General features: G+C 40.4%; 1 protein-coding gene across 1 annotated transcript; it reads left to right on the top strand.

The window, feature by feature from the left end:
- The first annotated feature begins 11,052 nt into the window (after positions 1-11,052).
- On the top strand, positions 11,053-16,386 carry LOC129650913 (transforming acidic coiled-coil-containing protein 3-like). Its single transcript, XM_055579694.1, is given in 3 exon segments — positions 11,053-11,691; positions 11,694-12,934; positions 16,345-16,386. Coding segments are annotated over 3 exon segments (1,881 nt in total). The 5' UTR covers positions 11,053-11,093.
- The last annotated feature ends 292 nt before the right edge of the window (positions 16,387-16,678 follow it).

The following is a 16,678-nucleotide window of genomic DNA, read 5'->3' as shown; positions in this document are numbered from 1 at the left end:
TGGGGACTTGAATCATGACCCAAGTATATAAAAAACATGGAGAGGAAGAGATATTTCTTCTTACATGAAGAGTATAAAGACATTTGAGCTTTATGATTAATCAGTATGAATGGATGAGGAAAAAAAAAGAGTATCTGATGTTTCAAGCTTGGGGGACAAGGAAAACACACTGGTTTAGAAAAGGATAGAGCAAGATGATACATTACATTTCAGATATGTTGAGTTTAAAATGCTTGTTTGGATTTCTTTGGTCACCCAGTGGCCAAGACTCCGTGCTCCCGATGCAAGGGCCCTGGTTCAATCCCTGGTCAGGGAAGTAGATCCTACATGCCCAGAACTAAACATATCACGTATGTCAAAATGAAGATTGAAGGTCCTGCCCCCATGCCACAACTAAGACCCACAGCCAAATAAACAAATACATGCTTTTTAAAATGTCCATCAAAGTAAAATGTATAACAGAAATTTGGAAATACAATTTTTAAAAATGCATTAATCAAGTATATTCGATTTATAATATAATGAAAGTTTCTGGTATACAGCACATCAGTTCAGTTCAGTTGCTCAGTTGTGTCCGCCTCGTTTTAACCCCATGAATCCCAGCACGCCAGGCCTCCCTGTCCATCACCAACTCCTGGAGTTCACTCAAACTCATGTCCATCGAGACTGTGATGCCATCCAGCCATCTCATCCTCTGTCATCCCCTTCACCTCCTGCCCCCAATCCCTCCCAGCATCAGGGTCTTTTCCAATGAGTCAACTCTTTGCATGAGGTGGCTAAAGTATTGGAGTTTCAGCTTCAGCATCAGTTCCTCCAATGAACACCCAGGACTGATCTCTTTTAGTATGGATTGGTTTGACCTCCTTGAAGTCCAAGGGACTCTCAGAGAGTCTTCTCCAACACCACAGTTCAAAAGCATCAATTCTTTGGCACTCAGCCTTCTTCACAGTCCAACTCTCACATCCATACATGACCACTAGAAAAACCATAGCCTTGACTAGACGGACCTTTGTTGGCAAAGTAATGTCTCTTCTTTTTAATATGCTATCTATGTTGGTCATAACTTTCCTTCCAAGGAGTAAGCGTCTTTTAATTTCATGGCTGCAATCACCATCTGCAGTGATTTTGGAGCCCAGAAAAATAAAGTCTGACACTGTTTCCACTGTTTCCCCATCTATTTCCCATGAAGTGATGCACATAGATATATATAATTCTTTTTTTAGATTCTTTTCCCTTATAGGGTTTTACATAATATTGAGTATAGTTCCCTGTGTTATACAGTAGGTCCTTGTAGGTTATCTATTTTATACATAGTAGCATTTACATCGGTGAAGGAAATGGCGACCCACTCCAGTACTCTTGCCTGGAAAATCCCATGGACAGAGGAGCCTGCATGGGCTGCAATCCATGGAGTCATGAAGAGTCGGACATTACTGAGCAAGGTCACTTTCACTTTTCACTTTCATGCATTGGAGAAGGAAATGACAACCCACTCCAGTGTTCTTGCCTGGAGAATACCAAGGACGGGAGAGCCTGGTGGGCTGCCGTCTATGGGGTCGCACAGAGTCGGACATGATGGAAGTGTCTTAGCAGCTATGCTATGCTATGCTAAGTCACTTCAGTCGTGTCCGACTCTGTGTAACCCCAGGCTCCCCCGTCCCTGGGATTCTCCAGCCAAGAACACTGGAGTGGGTTGCCATTTCCTTCTCCAATGCATGAAAGTGAAAAGTGAAAGTGAAGTCGCTCAGCCATGTCCGACTCTTCTCGACCCCATGGACTGCAGCCCACCAGGCTCCTCCATCCATGGGATTTTCCAGGCAAAAGTACTGGAGTGGGGTGCCATTGGCAGCATGTTAATCTCAGCCTCTTAATTTGTCCCTTCCCCCACCCCCTCCTTTACTATTGGTAACCACATTCATAAATCTATGAAGAACGATGTTGGAAATAATATTCTAAAGAGGTAAACAGCAAAACATGGTAACTAACATGCAGAGATGAAATCAGGTGTGAAAAGCCCATACTGGAATATAAAATATTAAAGAGTAATGATATAAGCAAAAGTGGAAAAAAGGGGCCAAGGCAAAAGGAGGAGGAGTAGAAGGAAGGAGGGTAGAGTGAAGGGAAGAAGCTGAGGAAGAAGAAGGAAAAACATAAGAAGAAGAAATGATGACATACATGTAAGGGGAAACAGATTTAGAATTCTAAGAAGGTGGGAACAGTAAAATAATTTAACATGATGGTAAAGAACAAATGAAATTCTTTCCACATGATATTAAAAAAGTCTACTGCCTGACTTAGTATGGAGCATCAAGTAGAATGATGGGAGAAGAACCTATATGGCAGTAATTTTATAATAGACTGAAGAAAGGGGAATATTGAGAATAAGCTACTAGTAAAAGTGGTTTAATTTCATAATCAACTGCCTACAGCTAATAATCAGCAGTGGATAATCAAGGAGCAGCCACACAGCAGATAATCAGTAGATTTCACAGCCAGCTGTGATATGTTTGCTCTCTAAGAACCACTTTTGTTATCTCGGTTGCTGTTATTGTGTTGCTATCAATGGAGGGGGGAGGGAAACAGCATTGTAAAAAGTGAAATAAGAAGCCCACAAATAGGAAAATATATCACATGTCAGATGTTACTGAATATGAAGAATTAGATAAGTCAGTTACAAGTGACAATCTAATTTTAACTATTTCTGATCTCTTAAACTGTTTGACTGTTTATATCGCCTTTCATCACAGATATGAATCCTAAATAAATGAGGAAAGCCTCAATTTGAGTTCCATTTTTGTATGAAAAATATGTGAATGAGAAAATGAGATTCTAATAAAAATTGATTAAGAACTGCTAAACCAACCTTAACTGAGAAGACACAGTACTTACAGTTCATTAAATCTGATATGATCTTAAAGACCAAAAAGAAATATCTGGGGAGCTTTGAGGAACTTTGTTTCTCTTCTGTTTTATTATTAATAGTTCTTTATGTTCTTTCTCTGAGTGTTTGATAAATATGAACACAAAAGCCACAAAAAGTATGGTTTTTAGATTAAAATAAGGTACTTACCTTAAAATTTTTATGTGACAAATGAAAACTTTAATCTGACATAAATATGTACATGTTAGTATGACAAAATAACCTTTTTGCAACAAAAGCAACTGTTTTATAGGAATTAATTAAAGCAGTCTAAATTATGGAATAGAGTTTTCTTTAATCTGTTTAGGCATATGATAAATAAATGTAATCAATTTGAATTACAGTGAAATTTGGGATATTATAAATCTGTTAATGATACATTGCTTAACTTTGGATGAAATACCTACTGCATAAAGTGTTATTTCTTTTTATGTATTGACATTTGAGGGGCTGGAAGAAAAAACATAAAGATTGTTGTTAAAAAGGAACTCCCTAATTCTTGTTCCCATATGGTGTAATATTTGTGTACAACAACAATAATAACAGCATCACTCTCACCTCAAAGGAATTAATCACAATGATTTCCTCCCCCAAACAACATACATCTAAAACAGATAAGCTGAATGCCCCATACATTGTTTTTAGGTGAATCAGAATACATTAGTACTATGATAGTTTGATTTTTCCAAGAAACTCTCTTCACTCTAAAATTTACAGTAGTTTGTAAACTTTTACTGCAGGAAATTGTTAAAAGTTTTTCACTAGATGAAAAAATATAAAAATATTATAAGAATTTCTGAGAGGTAACACAAAAATACTGTTTTTTTTTTTCTTTTATTGAATTAATCATTGCTCCCCACTGAACACACCGATGATCAAAAAAGAGCCAAACCACCCAACAACAATGCAGAATGTGCTCTGCAGCTTATTTTCTTACAATAAAATCTCAGAAGAGGTTTCCTTTTTTGCATGTCTAAACTAATATTGGAGAAGGAAATGGCAACCCACTCCAGTGTTCTTGCCTGGAGAATCCCAAGGACGGAGAAGCCTGGTAGGCTGCAGTCCATGGGGTTGCACAGAGTCGGACACGACTGAAGTGACTTAGCAGTAGCAAACTATTATACCTATGTTTAATAGATGAGAATAATTATTTTTTCCACAGGTTTTCTAGGTAACAATGCAAAGTTTACTGAACTACAAAGGGATATGTAATTTTAGTGGGCCAATTAAGGGTTATTTAGTTTTCAAACTTGTGCAAACATCATTCCATTTCACAAAACTCTACTTTGCATAATATAGTATGCAGCCTGGAATTTCCTCAGACATCAATATGTTTGGTCATGTCCTTGATATAGCCATGTTGTGACAGTCAGAAGGTAACTGGGAACAGAATAAGATGCTACAACAAAGAAATCATAGAGAACACTGGCCCAAAATTAAGGAAATACTTATTTTTTCCATAAACAGTAATCCAAAGGTTGGAGGGGATTCCAAGGCTCACAGCATAATTTTGTCATCCTCAACATGTGCTTCTATCCGAGTCCAAAACACTGTTCCTTTTATTGCAATGTTCAGTCGAAGAAGAAATGGGAAAAAATGTAGAAGGAGAGCGATTCATTTAAAAGTTATGTTAAAAAGCAGCAGTTCATACCAAAATAATGGGATATAGTCCAGCACAATTTCAAAATTAATTAATTTTTTTCCTCTTTTGCAAAAACTATGACCCATTCCTCAGAGAAGCTGCAGTTGTTAGGCTGAAGTTGTAAGAGAAGAGGGGAAAGTATTTCTCTGCTTGCTGACTAGTCTGTCCTTGCTTTCAACTCCTCCTCCAATCTCTGGAGAGACTCATATGTATTTTCTAAATTGCCCCACCCAATCCAGGCTGAACAATTTCTGCCTGAATGATGCCACAATCTCTGATCCTTACTAGCATCATTCTTTAAGCAGGGGTCCCCAACCTCCGGGCCATGGACCGGTACCTTGTGTCAGATAATTGGCAACATCAGATTAGAAATAAAGTGCACAACAAATGTAATGCAACTGAGTTATCCCCAAACCATTCTCTCCCACTCAGCCATGGAAAAACTGTCTTCCACTAAACCTGTCCCTTGTGCCAGAAAGGTTGGAAACTGATGCAAAGAATCTGAACTTCAAGATCAAATTCAAATTGAGAATTACTGGGCTTCGCTACTGGTTCAGTGGTAAAGAATCTGCTTGCCAATGCAGGAGACATTAGTTTGATCCCACAAATCAAAGACATGAGTTCAATCTGGGAAGATCCCAGATGCCACAAATAATTAAGTCCGCGTGCCACAACCATTGAGCCAGCACTCAAGAGCCTGGGAGCAACAACTACCAAAACCCACATGCTCTAAAGAAGCTCTGCAACAAGAGGAGCGGCTGCAACAAGAAGCCCAAGTACAGGAACTGGACAGTAGCCCTTGCTCTCAGCAACTAGAGAAAAGCCCATGCAAACAATGAAGACCCAGGAGCCAAAAACAAATAAATAAAATTATTTAAAAAAAATCAGAATTACTTAACTCCTCTGCACTTCTGCAGGGAATATGGTAATATTTAAAGAGCACTTTCCAGGTTCTCCTCGTTTCCCATGTCAGACCCATTACACAAAATTCAGTGCCTCTCTTCATACCTGTGCAAGTAACTATTCCTTATCCCTCAGGTAGAGATGTTGTGCTCATTTAGCTCTGAAATGATCTACTCTCTGATAAAAATGGCACAGTGGAAAGTGGGCTCCACAACTCTTAAAAACAGGCTGGGGGCTATTAGGTTAGGGCATCTGGGAATGGCTACCCATTCCAGTATTCTGGCCTGGAGAATTCCATGGACAGAGGAGCCCAGCAGGATACAGTTCATGGGGTCACAAAGAGTTGGACATGACTGAGATACTTTCACTTTCTAATGCTTTGCTCAGCTGCTGCTGCTGCTAAGTCGCTTCAGTCATGTCCGACTCTGTGCAACCCCATAGACGGCAGCCCACCAGGCTCCCCCGTCCCTGGGATTCTCCAGGCAAGAACACTGGAGTGGGTTGCCAATTCCTTCCCCAATGCATGAAAGTGAAAAGTGAAAGTGAAGTAGCTCAGTCGTGTCCAACTCCTAGAGACCCCATGGACTGCAGCCCACCAGGCCCCTCCATCCATGGGATTTTCCAGGCATGAGTACTGGAGTGGGTTGCTATTGCCTTCTCCGGGTTTGCTCAGAGACTAGTCTAAAAGTCAGGGCAAGTCTCTTTAACTTCAGACTCCGTTGCCTCAAAGGAAAACCAGAGAGGGGACCGCTCAATACATGGAGCTTCTCTTCCCATTTGTCTAGGATCAGTGCGGGTACTATCGGACTACACAGAAGATATTCTTAACCAGATGGAAAAGGGGTGGACAGACACTGTAGAGAAGCAGGGACATGGCTTGGTTTTCATAGATGAATAAACTGTGGGGAATACACCTCTTTCTGAAAAGCCGTAACTGCTCAGGATCCATATTCCAGTCTCAATGGCAATTAGTCTTCCAGCCATAACTTACCTTCTCTTCAAGAATATTGTTTTTAAATACCTGAATAGCCAAGTGTTCAAAGTTTCTTTTTCAGTCATTCTTATTTCTACAGTTTTATTTTTTCTCTCAATTTTACTTTACTTTCTATTTAAGTTTAATTTTAATGTGTTCCTACTTTTCCTAACATTTACATCTCCTTTGATTCACATTCTGTTTCCCTTACCTGTGAGCTTTTCCATAGAGTCAGTTTTCCTTTCAAAGATCTCCATTAACTTTCATTAATATGTGGCAATAAGTGTCAATCGTCAACAATTTTAAATAGAGAACAAAATAAATATGAAAAAAAGCAAGAGAGGCAATGGACTGAGTTTTCTCCAATTCCTATGATAATCTCTAACTACTGATAATCATCAATTTGGATACTACGTGCCAAGACAAAAGTTCCTTAAATTAATAATAAACATGCTATACTACAACACTTTAATACATTTTAAGAATATTTGATGCTAAGAACATCACAAACAAAATATGTTTCTAACCACTCTTCACTTTATATTATTTATAGTATTTTGAGTGTCTCAATAGATTGTAAGGAAGTTAGTGTCAGATACTGCATCTTATCTCCCTGTAACAAAGTACCTGGTACATGGTACATGGGCCAAGCTAGTTGATTTTAACTCATTTGTTTTTGCAGTTTATGTTATCCCTCCCTTGTCAACAGAATTAAACCAGTAGCAAATACATAACCATCAGCTTTAATAAAAGGATATTAAAAGGTTAAATGCATTTACTTTCAGATCCCACAATTAACATTCTGAAAACTGTTAGAATGAAATCTTAAAAATTACAAAATATTTCAATTGTTAGAACCATTTGCATAAGAAGTGTAAGGAAAACTGAAAATCTCAGCCTTTAAAAGGGAGTGTGTGAATAGCTGAAAGAAGTGGAAAAAGAAAGGGCTTTCAAAAATCACAAAAGGGTAGAGTTTTCTGAACCACTAGATGTTATCTAGGAATAGATACTACAGGTATCTAACACCATAAGGACAGAAAAGACCCACCCATGCATTTCAAGATGACTTAGATCTGAGTGGGGAATAGCAAGGGAAGAACAGAACCATGGAATGGCATGTAGATCACCCCTCACACCATGGCGCATTGTCAGTCTTCTGGCAATCCATATATCACCTTATAGAAGGGAAATGAATTGTAGAAACATGTGAATGCTGAATCATTTAATAGGGACAAAAGAAAGAGTGAGTATAAACTAGGCATGCCTGAGTTTACCATGAACTAGCAAAATTATTCCATGAGCCAAGTTAATTTCAGTCACAGGAAATCAGGACTGAAAATGTTCACAGGTGAAATGTATATTTTTATAATTTCTCAGCTACTAAAAAGACAGCAATGATTGGATAGATTTTATAAACTTAAGTCTGACTCAGGGCTGGATCTCCTGTATCTGATACACTCAATCTCCCAAACACACTTCTCATTTTAACTCACCTCTTCTGTGACCCAGCCTTCCACCTTCTTTCCCCAAATCTAAGTACTCTTCAATATTGACATGTCCATTGGTAAAAGCCCTTGTATCTATTTGTCAACCTGTTGTTATGATTTCTTCCTAGTTTTCCTTGAACTTTTGTACCAGTAAGACAGTTTCAACTGCAAGCAATAGAAGCCTAGTCAATAGAAGCATAACCAATATAAATATTATTTAGGAAGAGGTCTAAAGGTTGATTGTCTCCAAGTTAATCACAATAGGCCTGTGAAGAAACTAGGCTCTCTTCAGATTCCAACTCAACCATAATAGCTGTTGATCTTTTTCATCATTAAGATTTTCAACTCATGATCACAAGATATTTGTTTTGATTCCAGACAACTTATCAGCTACAAGGTAGAATAAAGGAAAAGGAATGATGCCAGTGAAGAATTATCCAACATCTGTCTGTGTCAGAGTTTGGCAAAGGATATCTTCAAAGTGTCCTATTAGATTTCCCTTTGTGTTTCATTGGCCATGAGTTGTTGTTGTTGTTCAGTTGCTCAATCATGTCTGACTCTTTGTGACTCCATGGACTGCAGCACACCAGGCTTGCCTGTCTTTCACTAACTCCTGGAGCATGCTCAAACTCATGTCCATTGAGTCAGTGATGCCATCCAACCATCTCATCCTTTGTCTTTCTCCTCCTGCCTTCAATCTTTTCCAACATCGGGGTCTTTTCTAATGAGGTGGCTCTTTGCATCAAGAGACCAAAGTATTGGAACTTCAGCTTCAGCATCAGTCCTTCCAATGAATATTCAAGACTGATTCCTTCAGCATTGACTGGTTTGATCTCCTTGCAGTCCAAGGGACTCTCAAGAGTCTTCATCTCCACAGTTCAAAAGCATCAATTTTTCAAAGCATCAATTTTTCTTTATGGTCTAAATCTCACATCTATACATGACTACTGGAAAAACCATAGCTTTGACTAGACAGACCTTTGTTGGTAAAGTAATATCTTTGCTTTTTAATATGCTGTCTAGGTTTGTCATAGCTTTTCTTCCAAGGACCACACATCTTTTAATTTCATGGCTGCAGTCACCATCTGCAGTGATTTTGGAGCCCAAGAAAATAAAGTCTGACACTGTTTCCATTGTGTCCCTAACAATTTGCCAGTAAATGATGGGACTGGATGCCATGATTTTAGTTTTTTGAATGTTGAGTTTTAAGCCAGCTTTTTCACTCTCCTCGTTTACCTTCATCAAAAGGCTCTTTAGTTCCTCTTTGCTTTCTGCCTTAAGTAGGTCGAATAATGACCCTATCCCTAAAGAATAAAATATCAGGTAATAAACTATCTTCCCTGAAGGCTACATTGGTATTGAACAAAATTGGAATTCAAAAGGTTTGGGCATCAAGGAAGTGTTTTCCTTTTGCTTGTGATGAACTCTAAAGATTATGTCTCTTGGTTTCCCAACACAAAGTTATATCCATTTTCTTCATTCTAAAAGTTTACAATTTGAAATCATATTCCAAGCGAACCTGTACAATATCTTTCCCATTTACATCTGCTGAGAAATGTTTATCTTTTCAGAATTCAACATGCTAGCCTAAGGAAAATAACTATATGAAGCAAATTAGAATAGGATTATCTCCTTTCCAAACTGCCACAATTTGGTTCAGAAGTAAATCCTACCATATCATAGCCCTTATCAAGACAATACCTCTGCTTTTCAGAGGTACATTAAAACTTTAACATTCAAGAGCATGTGAAAATACATGATTCAGATGGTTGCCTATAATTTCATGACTTCTGTTATCTGAAACATTTTCATTGATGACATTAAAGAACTCCTCATTGTTTTAGCACTAAGAGAAGCCTCTTAAATTCTAGAAATAATAATTTCCCATTTTGGCTTCAAACATCAAAATAAGAAATATTTTTGTTTCACCATGATGAAAAAAACAGTGTACTAAAATTATCTAATAAACACATGCAGGATGTGTCAATTTTAATTTGTGAAGAAATTAGAGTGTACATGTTTGATAAATGCCATATTGTAAAAATAATATAACAAAATGTTACCATTTACATGTGTATTGAGAATACAGATAACAGAACCTTAATTAATGTACTTTATTATTAAGTGTTGCTGAAAAAGCAAGTTAATCAGATAGTGTTCCAATGAAAGTATTTACCACTTCATAGTTATTTCTAAAATTAACCCATATCTAATTATGTGTGGGGAAGAGATGAAGAAACTTAGATTATATCATGGGAAACTTGCAAAATCATTGACTCATTTGAGTCCAGTTCAGTCGTTCAGTCATGTCCTACTCTTTGCAACCACATGGACTGCAGCACACCAGGCCTCCTTGCCCATCACCAACTCCTGGAGATTGCTCAAACTTATGTCCATCGAGTCAGTGATGCCATCCAACCATATCATCCTCTGTACTCCCCTTCTCCTCCTGCCTTAAATCTTTCCCAGCATCAGGGTCTTTTTTCCAGTGAGTCGTCTCTTCACATCACATGGCCAAAGTATTGGAGCTTCAACTTCAGCATCAGTCCTTTCAATGAATATTCAGGACTGATCTCCTTTAGGATTGACTGGTTTGATCTCCTTGAGTCCAAGGGACTCTCAAGGGTCTTCTCGAACACCACAGTTCAAAAGCATCAATGCTTTGGCACTCAGCTTTCTTTATAGTCCAACTCTCACATCCATACATGACTACTGGAAAAGTCATATCCATACATGACTACTGGAAAAATACAAATGATATCTGAGTACCACAAAAGTGACTCATTTATCCCTGTACAATTTTTAAAGAGAATGACCTAAAATAGATCATTGTGTTCTTACAGAAGATTAGAGTCCAAATCATTATAATGATTGGTGTGTTGTAAAGCCCAAATGCCAGTCTATATTCAAAGTTAGTTACTGTCCAGTACCTAAAAGATTTCATGTATTTTCTTTATGTTTATAGTTTCTATCCTCTAGTGAAATTACACTAGTTATAGTACTTTATTATTATACTTAAAAGTTTCATACTCATATGTTAAGGTTTGGTCCCAGATTCTTAAATATTTTCCTTACTTCACAAACACTATTCTGCAGGAAATATTATAAACTTCACAAAATATGGAGCTCGGCACCTCCCACCCTGGGCTCCGCGCGGCGGTCGACAGAATGAGTCTGCATATCTTCAGTGACAAAAGTGTCACTGGTGACAAAAGTACAGAAAATTGCGACTTCCTGCTTTCACCACCGGCACTTACCGGAAGATCGTCCGTTCTCCGTCTGTCACAGAAAGAGAATGTGTCACCGAAGAGCACAGCCAAAACTGTGAAGGTGACTCTTCAGACACCTCTACGGGACCCACAGACATACAGGATCTTAAGTCCCAGCGTGGGCAGCAAGCTCGAAGCCTGTTTTGTTCTGGGTGACCCCATTGAATTAGAAAACTGCCATCAAGTCTGTACCCAGAAAGAGAATCAACAGTTCACCAAGGAAACAGACACCAAAACGACCCATGGAATTCTCCAGAAGCCAGTACCAGTCAACACCGAGCCCCCCTTAGAGGACATGAGACCAGTCTCTGAAGACCAGCCTCCTGGTGGGCCCCCCTCAGCTCCTCTGGTCAGCCTGGGTCCCTCAAGCTCTTCCCAGATACCAGAGAGTGTTGAAAACCCGGAGGCCTCCCGAGGACCAGCGCCCGGCAGCCCTGAGTACACCCGGGAAGAGCACGTCCACCCTTGGCCCTCAGAGGAGAGCATGCCCCTTGGCCCGTAGCTCCAGAACAGCCCCCTGGGGTGGCGTCCCAGGACACAGCAGAGGACCCACTCAGCGCTACGGGAGGGGACTCGGAGGGGGTCCCTGGTCCCCCCGCCAGGCCCGCCTCGCCCTGTGGTGCCCCCCCTGGAGAAAAACCCCTCGTGGACCTGCCTGGAGTGGCCCTAGTGGGCTCCATGGATGCCACCGGCCACGAGGACACGGCCCTGACCGGCCCTGGAGAGGCTGCAGGGGCCACACACCCCGGTGCTCAGGGGGAGGAGGCCTGTGGCCAGGCCACCGGCTCTCTGAGGAGCAGGCCTGTCCAGCTGGAGTTCGACTTCTCTGATGCCACCAGCAAAAGGTCGCCCCCACTGCAGAAGCGAGGGAAGGCCCTGGGTCTCAAGCCCCCCTCAAGGAGACCAGAGGCAAGGCCCGGAAAGGCCACCCTGGAGGCGGGCAAGGGTTGCGAGCTCGCTCTGCATGAGTCCGACGGCCCGAGCTGGGACAAGCCAGACAACCCAGACTGTAACCCGGCCGCAGACAGTGGCGAGGCCTGGCCCCCGGAGCACCCGCAGAGCGGCCAGGCCACAGAGGCCTTGTCTCTGAGCCGGCAGGCATGCTCAGATGACACACCCGGGACGAAGGCCCCAGCGAGGACCCCAGGAGCGGCGGGCGAGGGGTGAACCACAGGCTCTTTGGGGGGGTCGGCGCCCCTCAGCAGCCCAAGCAGCGAGCCACCGACTGCACCCATCAACCTCACGCCCTCCACCGAGAGGGCGCCGGAGCCCACCCTGGACCTGAATGGGGAGCAGTTCCGGGACTCCGCGGAGGTCCTAGGCACAGGGGCAGAGGAGGACTACCTGGAGCAGTTTGGGGCATCCTCGTTTAAAGAGTCAGCCCTGAGGAAGCAGTCGCTGTACCTCAACTTCGACCCGCTCCTGCAGGACAGTCCCCAGGGGCTGGCACCCAGTAGCAGCGGCAGGCCCCGGGGCCTACCTGTCCCGAGTGCGGGCCCTCTGGCCTCCGAGGAGAGCCCCGGGCTCATGCAGACTGCAGGTGGCTTCTCTCTCGGTCTCCATGCTCGCAGTGTGGACGGGCCTTCCTCTGGAAGCCCCCCGGAGGCCCAGCTGCTTGACCTGGACTTCCCTGGAGCCCCGGGCATTCCTATACCTGGCCCGGCTCTGTGTGACCTCGGGCCCGGGGCTGCACTGCTGCCTGTGGAGCGGATCGTGGACGAAAAATCAACAAAACCAAAAGCTGGTTCTTTGAAAGGATAAATAAAATTGACAAACCATTAGCCAGACTCATCAAGAAACAAAGGGAGAAAAATCAAATCAATAAAATTAGAAATGAAAATGGAGAGATCACAACAGACAACACAGAAATACAAAGGATCATAAGAGACTACTATCAACAATTATATGCCAATAAAATGGACAACGAGGAAGAAATGGACAAATTCTTAGAAAAGTACAACTTTCCAAAACTCGACAAGGAAGAAATAGAAAATCTTAACAGACCCATCACAAGCACGGAAATTGAAACTGTAATCAAAAATCTTCCAGCAAACAAAAGCCCAGGTCCAGACGGCTTCACAGCTGAATTCTACCAAAAATTTAGAGAAGAGCTAACACCTATCCTGCTCAAACTCTTCCAGAAAATTGCAGAGGATGGTAAACTTCCAAACTCATTCTATGAGGCCACCATCACCCTAATACCAAAACCTGACAAAGATCCCACAAAAAAGAAAACTACAGGCCAATATCACTGATGAACATAGATGCAAAAATCCTTAACAAAATTCTAGCAATCAGAATCTAACAACACATTAAAAAGATCATACACCATGACCAAGTGGGCTTTATCCCAGGGATGCAAGGATTCTTCAATATCCGCAAATCAATCAATGTAATACACCACAGTAACAAATTGAAAAATAAAAACCATATGATTATCTCAATAGATGCAGAGAAAGCCTTTGACAAAATTCAACATCCATTTATGATAAAAACTCTCCAGAAAGCAGGAATAGAAGGAACATACCTCAACATAATAAAAGCTATATATGACAAACCCACAGCAAACATTATCCTCAATGGTGAAAAATTGAAAGCATTTCCTCTAAAGTCAGGAACAAGACAAGGCTGCCCACTTTCATCATTACTATTCAACATAGTTTTGGAAGTTTTGGCCACAGCAATCAGAACAGAAAAAGAAATAAAAGGAATCCAAATTGGAAAAGAAGAAGTAAAGTTCTCACTGTGTGCAGATGACATGATCCTCTACATAGAAAACCCTAAAGACTCCACCAGAAAATTACTAGAACTAATCAATGACTATAGTAAAGTTGCAGGATATAAAATCAACACACAGAAATCCCTTGCATTCCTATACACTAATAATGAGAAAACAGAAAGAGAAATTAAGGAAACAATTCCATTCACCATTGCAATGGAAAGAATAAAATACTTAGGAATATATCTACCTAAAGAAACTAAAGACCTATATATAGAAAACTATAAAACACTGGTGAAAGAAATCAAAGAGGACACTAACAGATGGAGAAATATACCATGTTCATGGATTGGAAGAATCAATATAGTGAAAATGAGTATACTACCCAAAGCAATCTATAGATTCAATGCAATCCCTATCAAGTTACCAACAGCATTCTTCACAGAGCTAGAACAAATAATTTCACAATTTGTATGGAAAAACAAAAAACCTCGAATAGCCAAAGTGATCTTGAGAAAGAAGAATGGAACTGGAGGAATCAACCTACCTGACTTCAGGCTCTACTACAAAGCCACAGTTATCAAGACAGTATGGTACTGGCACAAAGACAGAAATATAGATCAATGGAACAAAATAGAAAGCCCAGAGATAAATCCACGCACATATGGACACCTTATCTTTGACAAAGGAGGCAAGAATATACAATGGATTAAAGACAATCTCTTTAACAAGTGGTGCTGGGAAATCTGGTCAACCACTTGTAAAAGAATGAAACTAGAACACTTTCTAACACCATACACAAAAATAAACTCAAAATGGATTAAAGATCTCAACGTAAGACCAGAAACTATAAAACTCCTAGAGGAGAACATAGGCAAAACACTCTCTGACATACATCACAGCAGGATCCTCTATGACCCACCTCCCAGAATATTGGAAATAAAAGCAAAAATAAACAAATGGGACCTAATTAACCTTAAAAGCTTCTGCACATCAAAGGAAACTATTAGCAAGGTGAAAATACAGCCTTCAGAATGGGAGAAGATAATAGCAAATGAAGCAACTGACAAACAACTAATCTCGAGAATATACAAGCAACGCCTACAGCTCAACTCCAGAAAAATAAATGACCCAATCAAAAAATGGGCCAAAGAACTAAATAGACATTTCTCCAAAGAAGACATACAGATGGCTAACAAACACATGAAAAGATGCTCAACATCACTCATTATCAGAGAAATGCAAATCAAAACCACTATGAGGTACCCTTTCACACCAGTCAGAATGGCTGCGATCCAAAAGTCTACAAGTTATAAATGCTGGAGAGGGTGTGGAGAAAAGGGAACCCTCTTACACTGTTGGTGGGAATGCAAACTAGTACAGCCACTATGGAGAACAGTGTGGCGATTCCTTAAAAAACTGGAAATAGAACTGCCTTATGATCCAGCAATCCCACTGCTGGGCATACACACTGAGGAAACCAGAAGGGAAAGAGACACGTGTACCCCAATGTTCATCGCAGCACTGTTTATAATAGCCAGGACATGGAAGCAACCTAGATGTCCATCAGCAGATGAACGGATAAGAAAGAAGTGGTACATATACACAATGGAGTATTACTCAGCCATTAAAAAGAATACATTTGAATCAGTTCTAATGAGGTGGATGAAACTGGAGCCTATTATACAGAGTGAAGTAAGCCGGAAAGAAAAACACCAATACAGTATACTAACGCATATATATGGAATTTAGAAAGATGGTAACAATGACCCTGAATACAAGACAGCAAAAGAGACACTGATGTATAGAACAGTCTTATGGACTCTGTGGGAGAGGGAGAGGGTGGGAAGATTTGGGAGAATGGCATTGAAACATGTAAAATATCATGTATGAAATGAGTTGCCAGTCCAGGTTCGATGCACGATACTGGATGCTTGGGGCTGGTGCACTGGGACGAGCCAGAGGGATGGAATGGGGAGGGAGGAGGGAGGAGGGTTCAGGATGGGGAACACATGTATACCTGTGGCAGATTCATTTTGATATTTGGCAAAACTAATACAGTTATGTAAAGTTTAAAAATAAAATAAAATTAAAAAAATAAATTAATAAATTAAACTTCACAAAATATTACTCGCTTCCACATACCACTTTCATTACAAATCACCTTAACCTTTTACTACATTCTTCTGTCTTTAATTGAACCAACTTCTGGGAGAAGCATTTTCTGTTAAATCATCCTGTTTTTGCCATAACCTCTCTCCCTCTCCCACAAAGTTCTGGCTAGTCCTATTTTTTTCCTTCTGTATAAAATAAAAGCCTTTTCCTGTTTGATTTTTGAGACACTGGTACATCTTGTATATCCTGAGATCAGCAATATCTTCTGTGAGTACAGTTTCTTTATATAAGTTTTTTATATGGTTTTATTTTAAAGGAAACCAGTGAACTTGGAAGAGGACCTTCACTCAGATGTTGATTTCAGCCTTTTTAAGACATGAAGCTAAGTTGTGCTTAGATTCCTGACACAGAGAAACATGAAATAATAAACTTATATTGCAATAAGCTACTAAACTTATAATAATTTGTCACTTAGCAATAGAAAACCAATGCGTATTGAAATGCACAATATGAACTTAAGTCCCACTCTAGATCACAACTTAAGGTTGTTTTTTGTTTTTTCCTTTTTTTAAATAGAAAAGCTTCCCTTTTACATTCCTACCAGAAACACACAATGACTCTAATATCTAATGGACTAGATAAACAAATCT

This window comes from Bubalus kerabau, chromosome 4 (genome assembly GCF_029407905.1).
Source record: "Bubalus kerabau isolate K-KA32 ecotype Philippines breed swamp buffalo chromosome 4, PCC_UOA_SB_1v2, whole genome shotgun sequence".
Taxonomy (NCBI): Eukaryota; Metazoa; Chordata; class Mammalia; order Artiodactyla; family Bovidae; genus Bubalus; species Bubalus kerabau.
The sequence above is the reverse complement of the archived record's forward strand: the minus strand, read 5'-3'. Positions and strand labels throughout refer to the sequence as shown.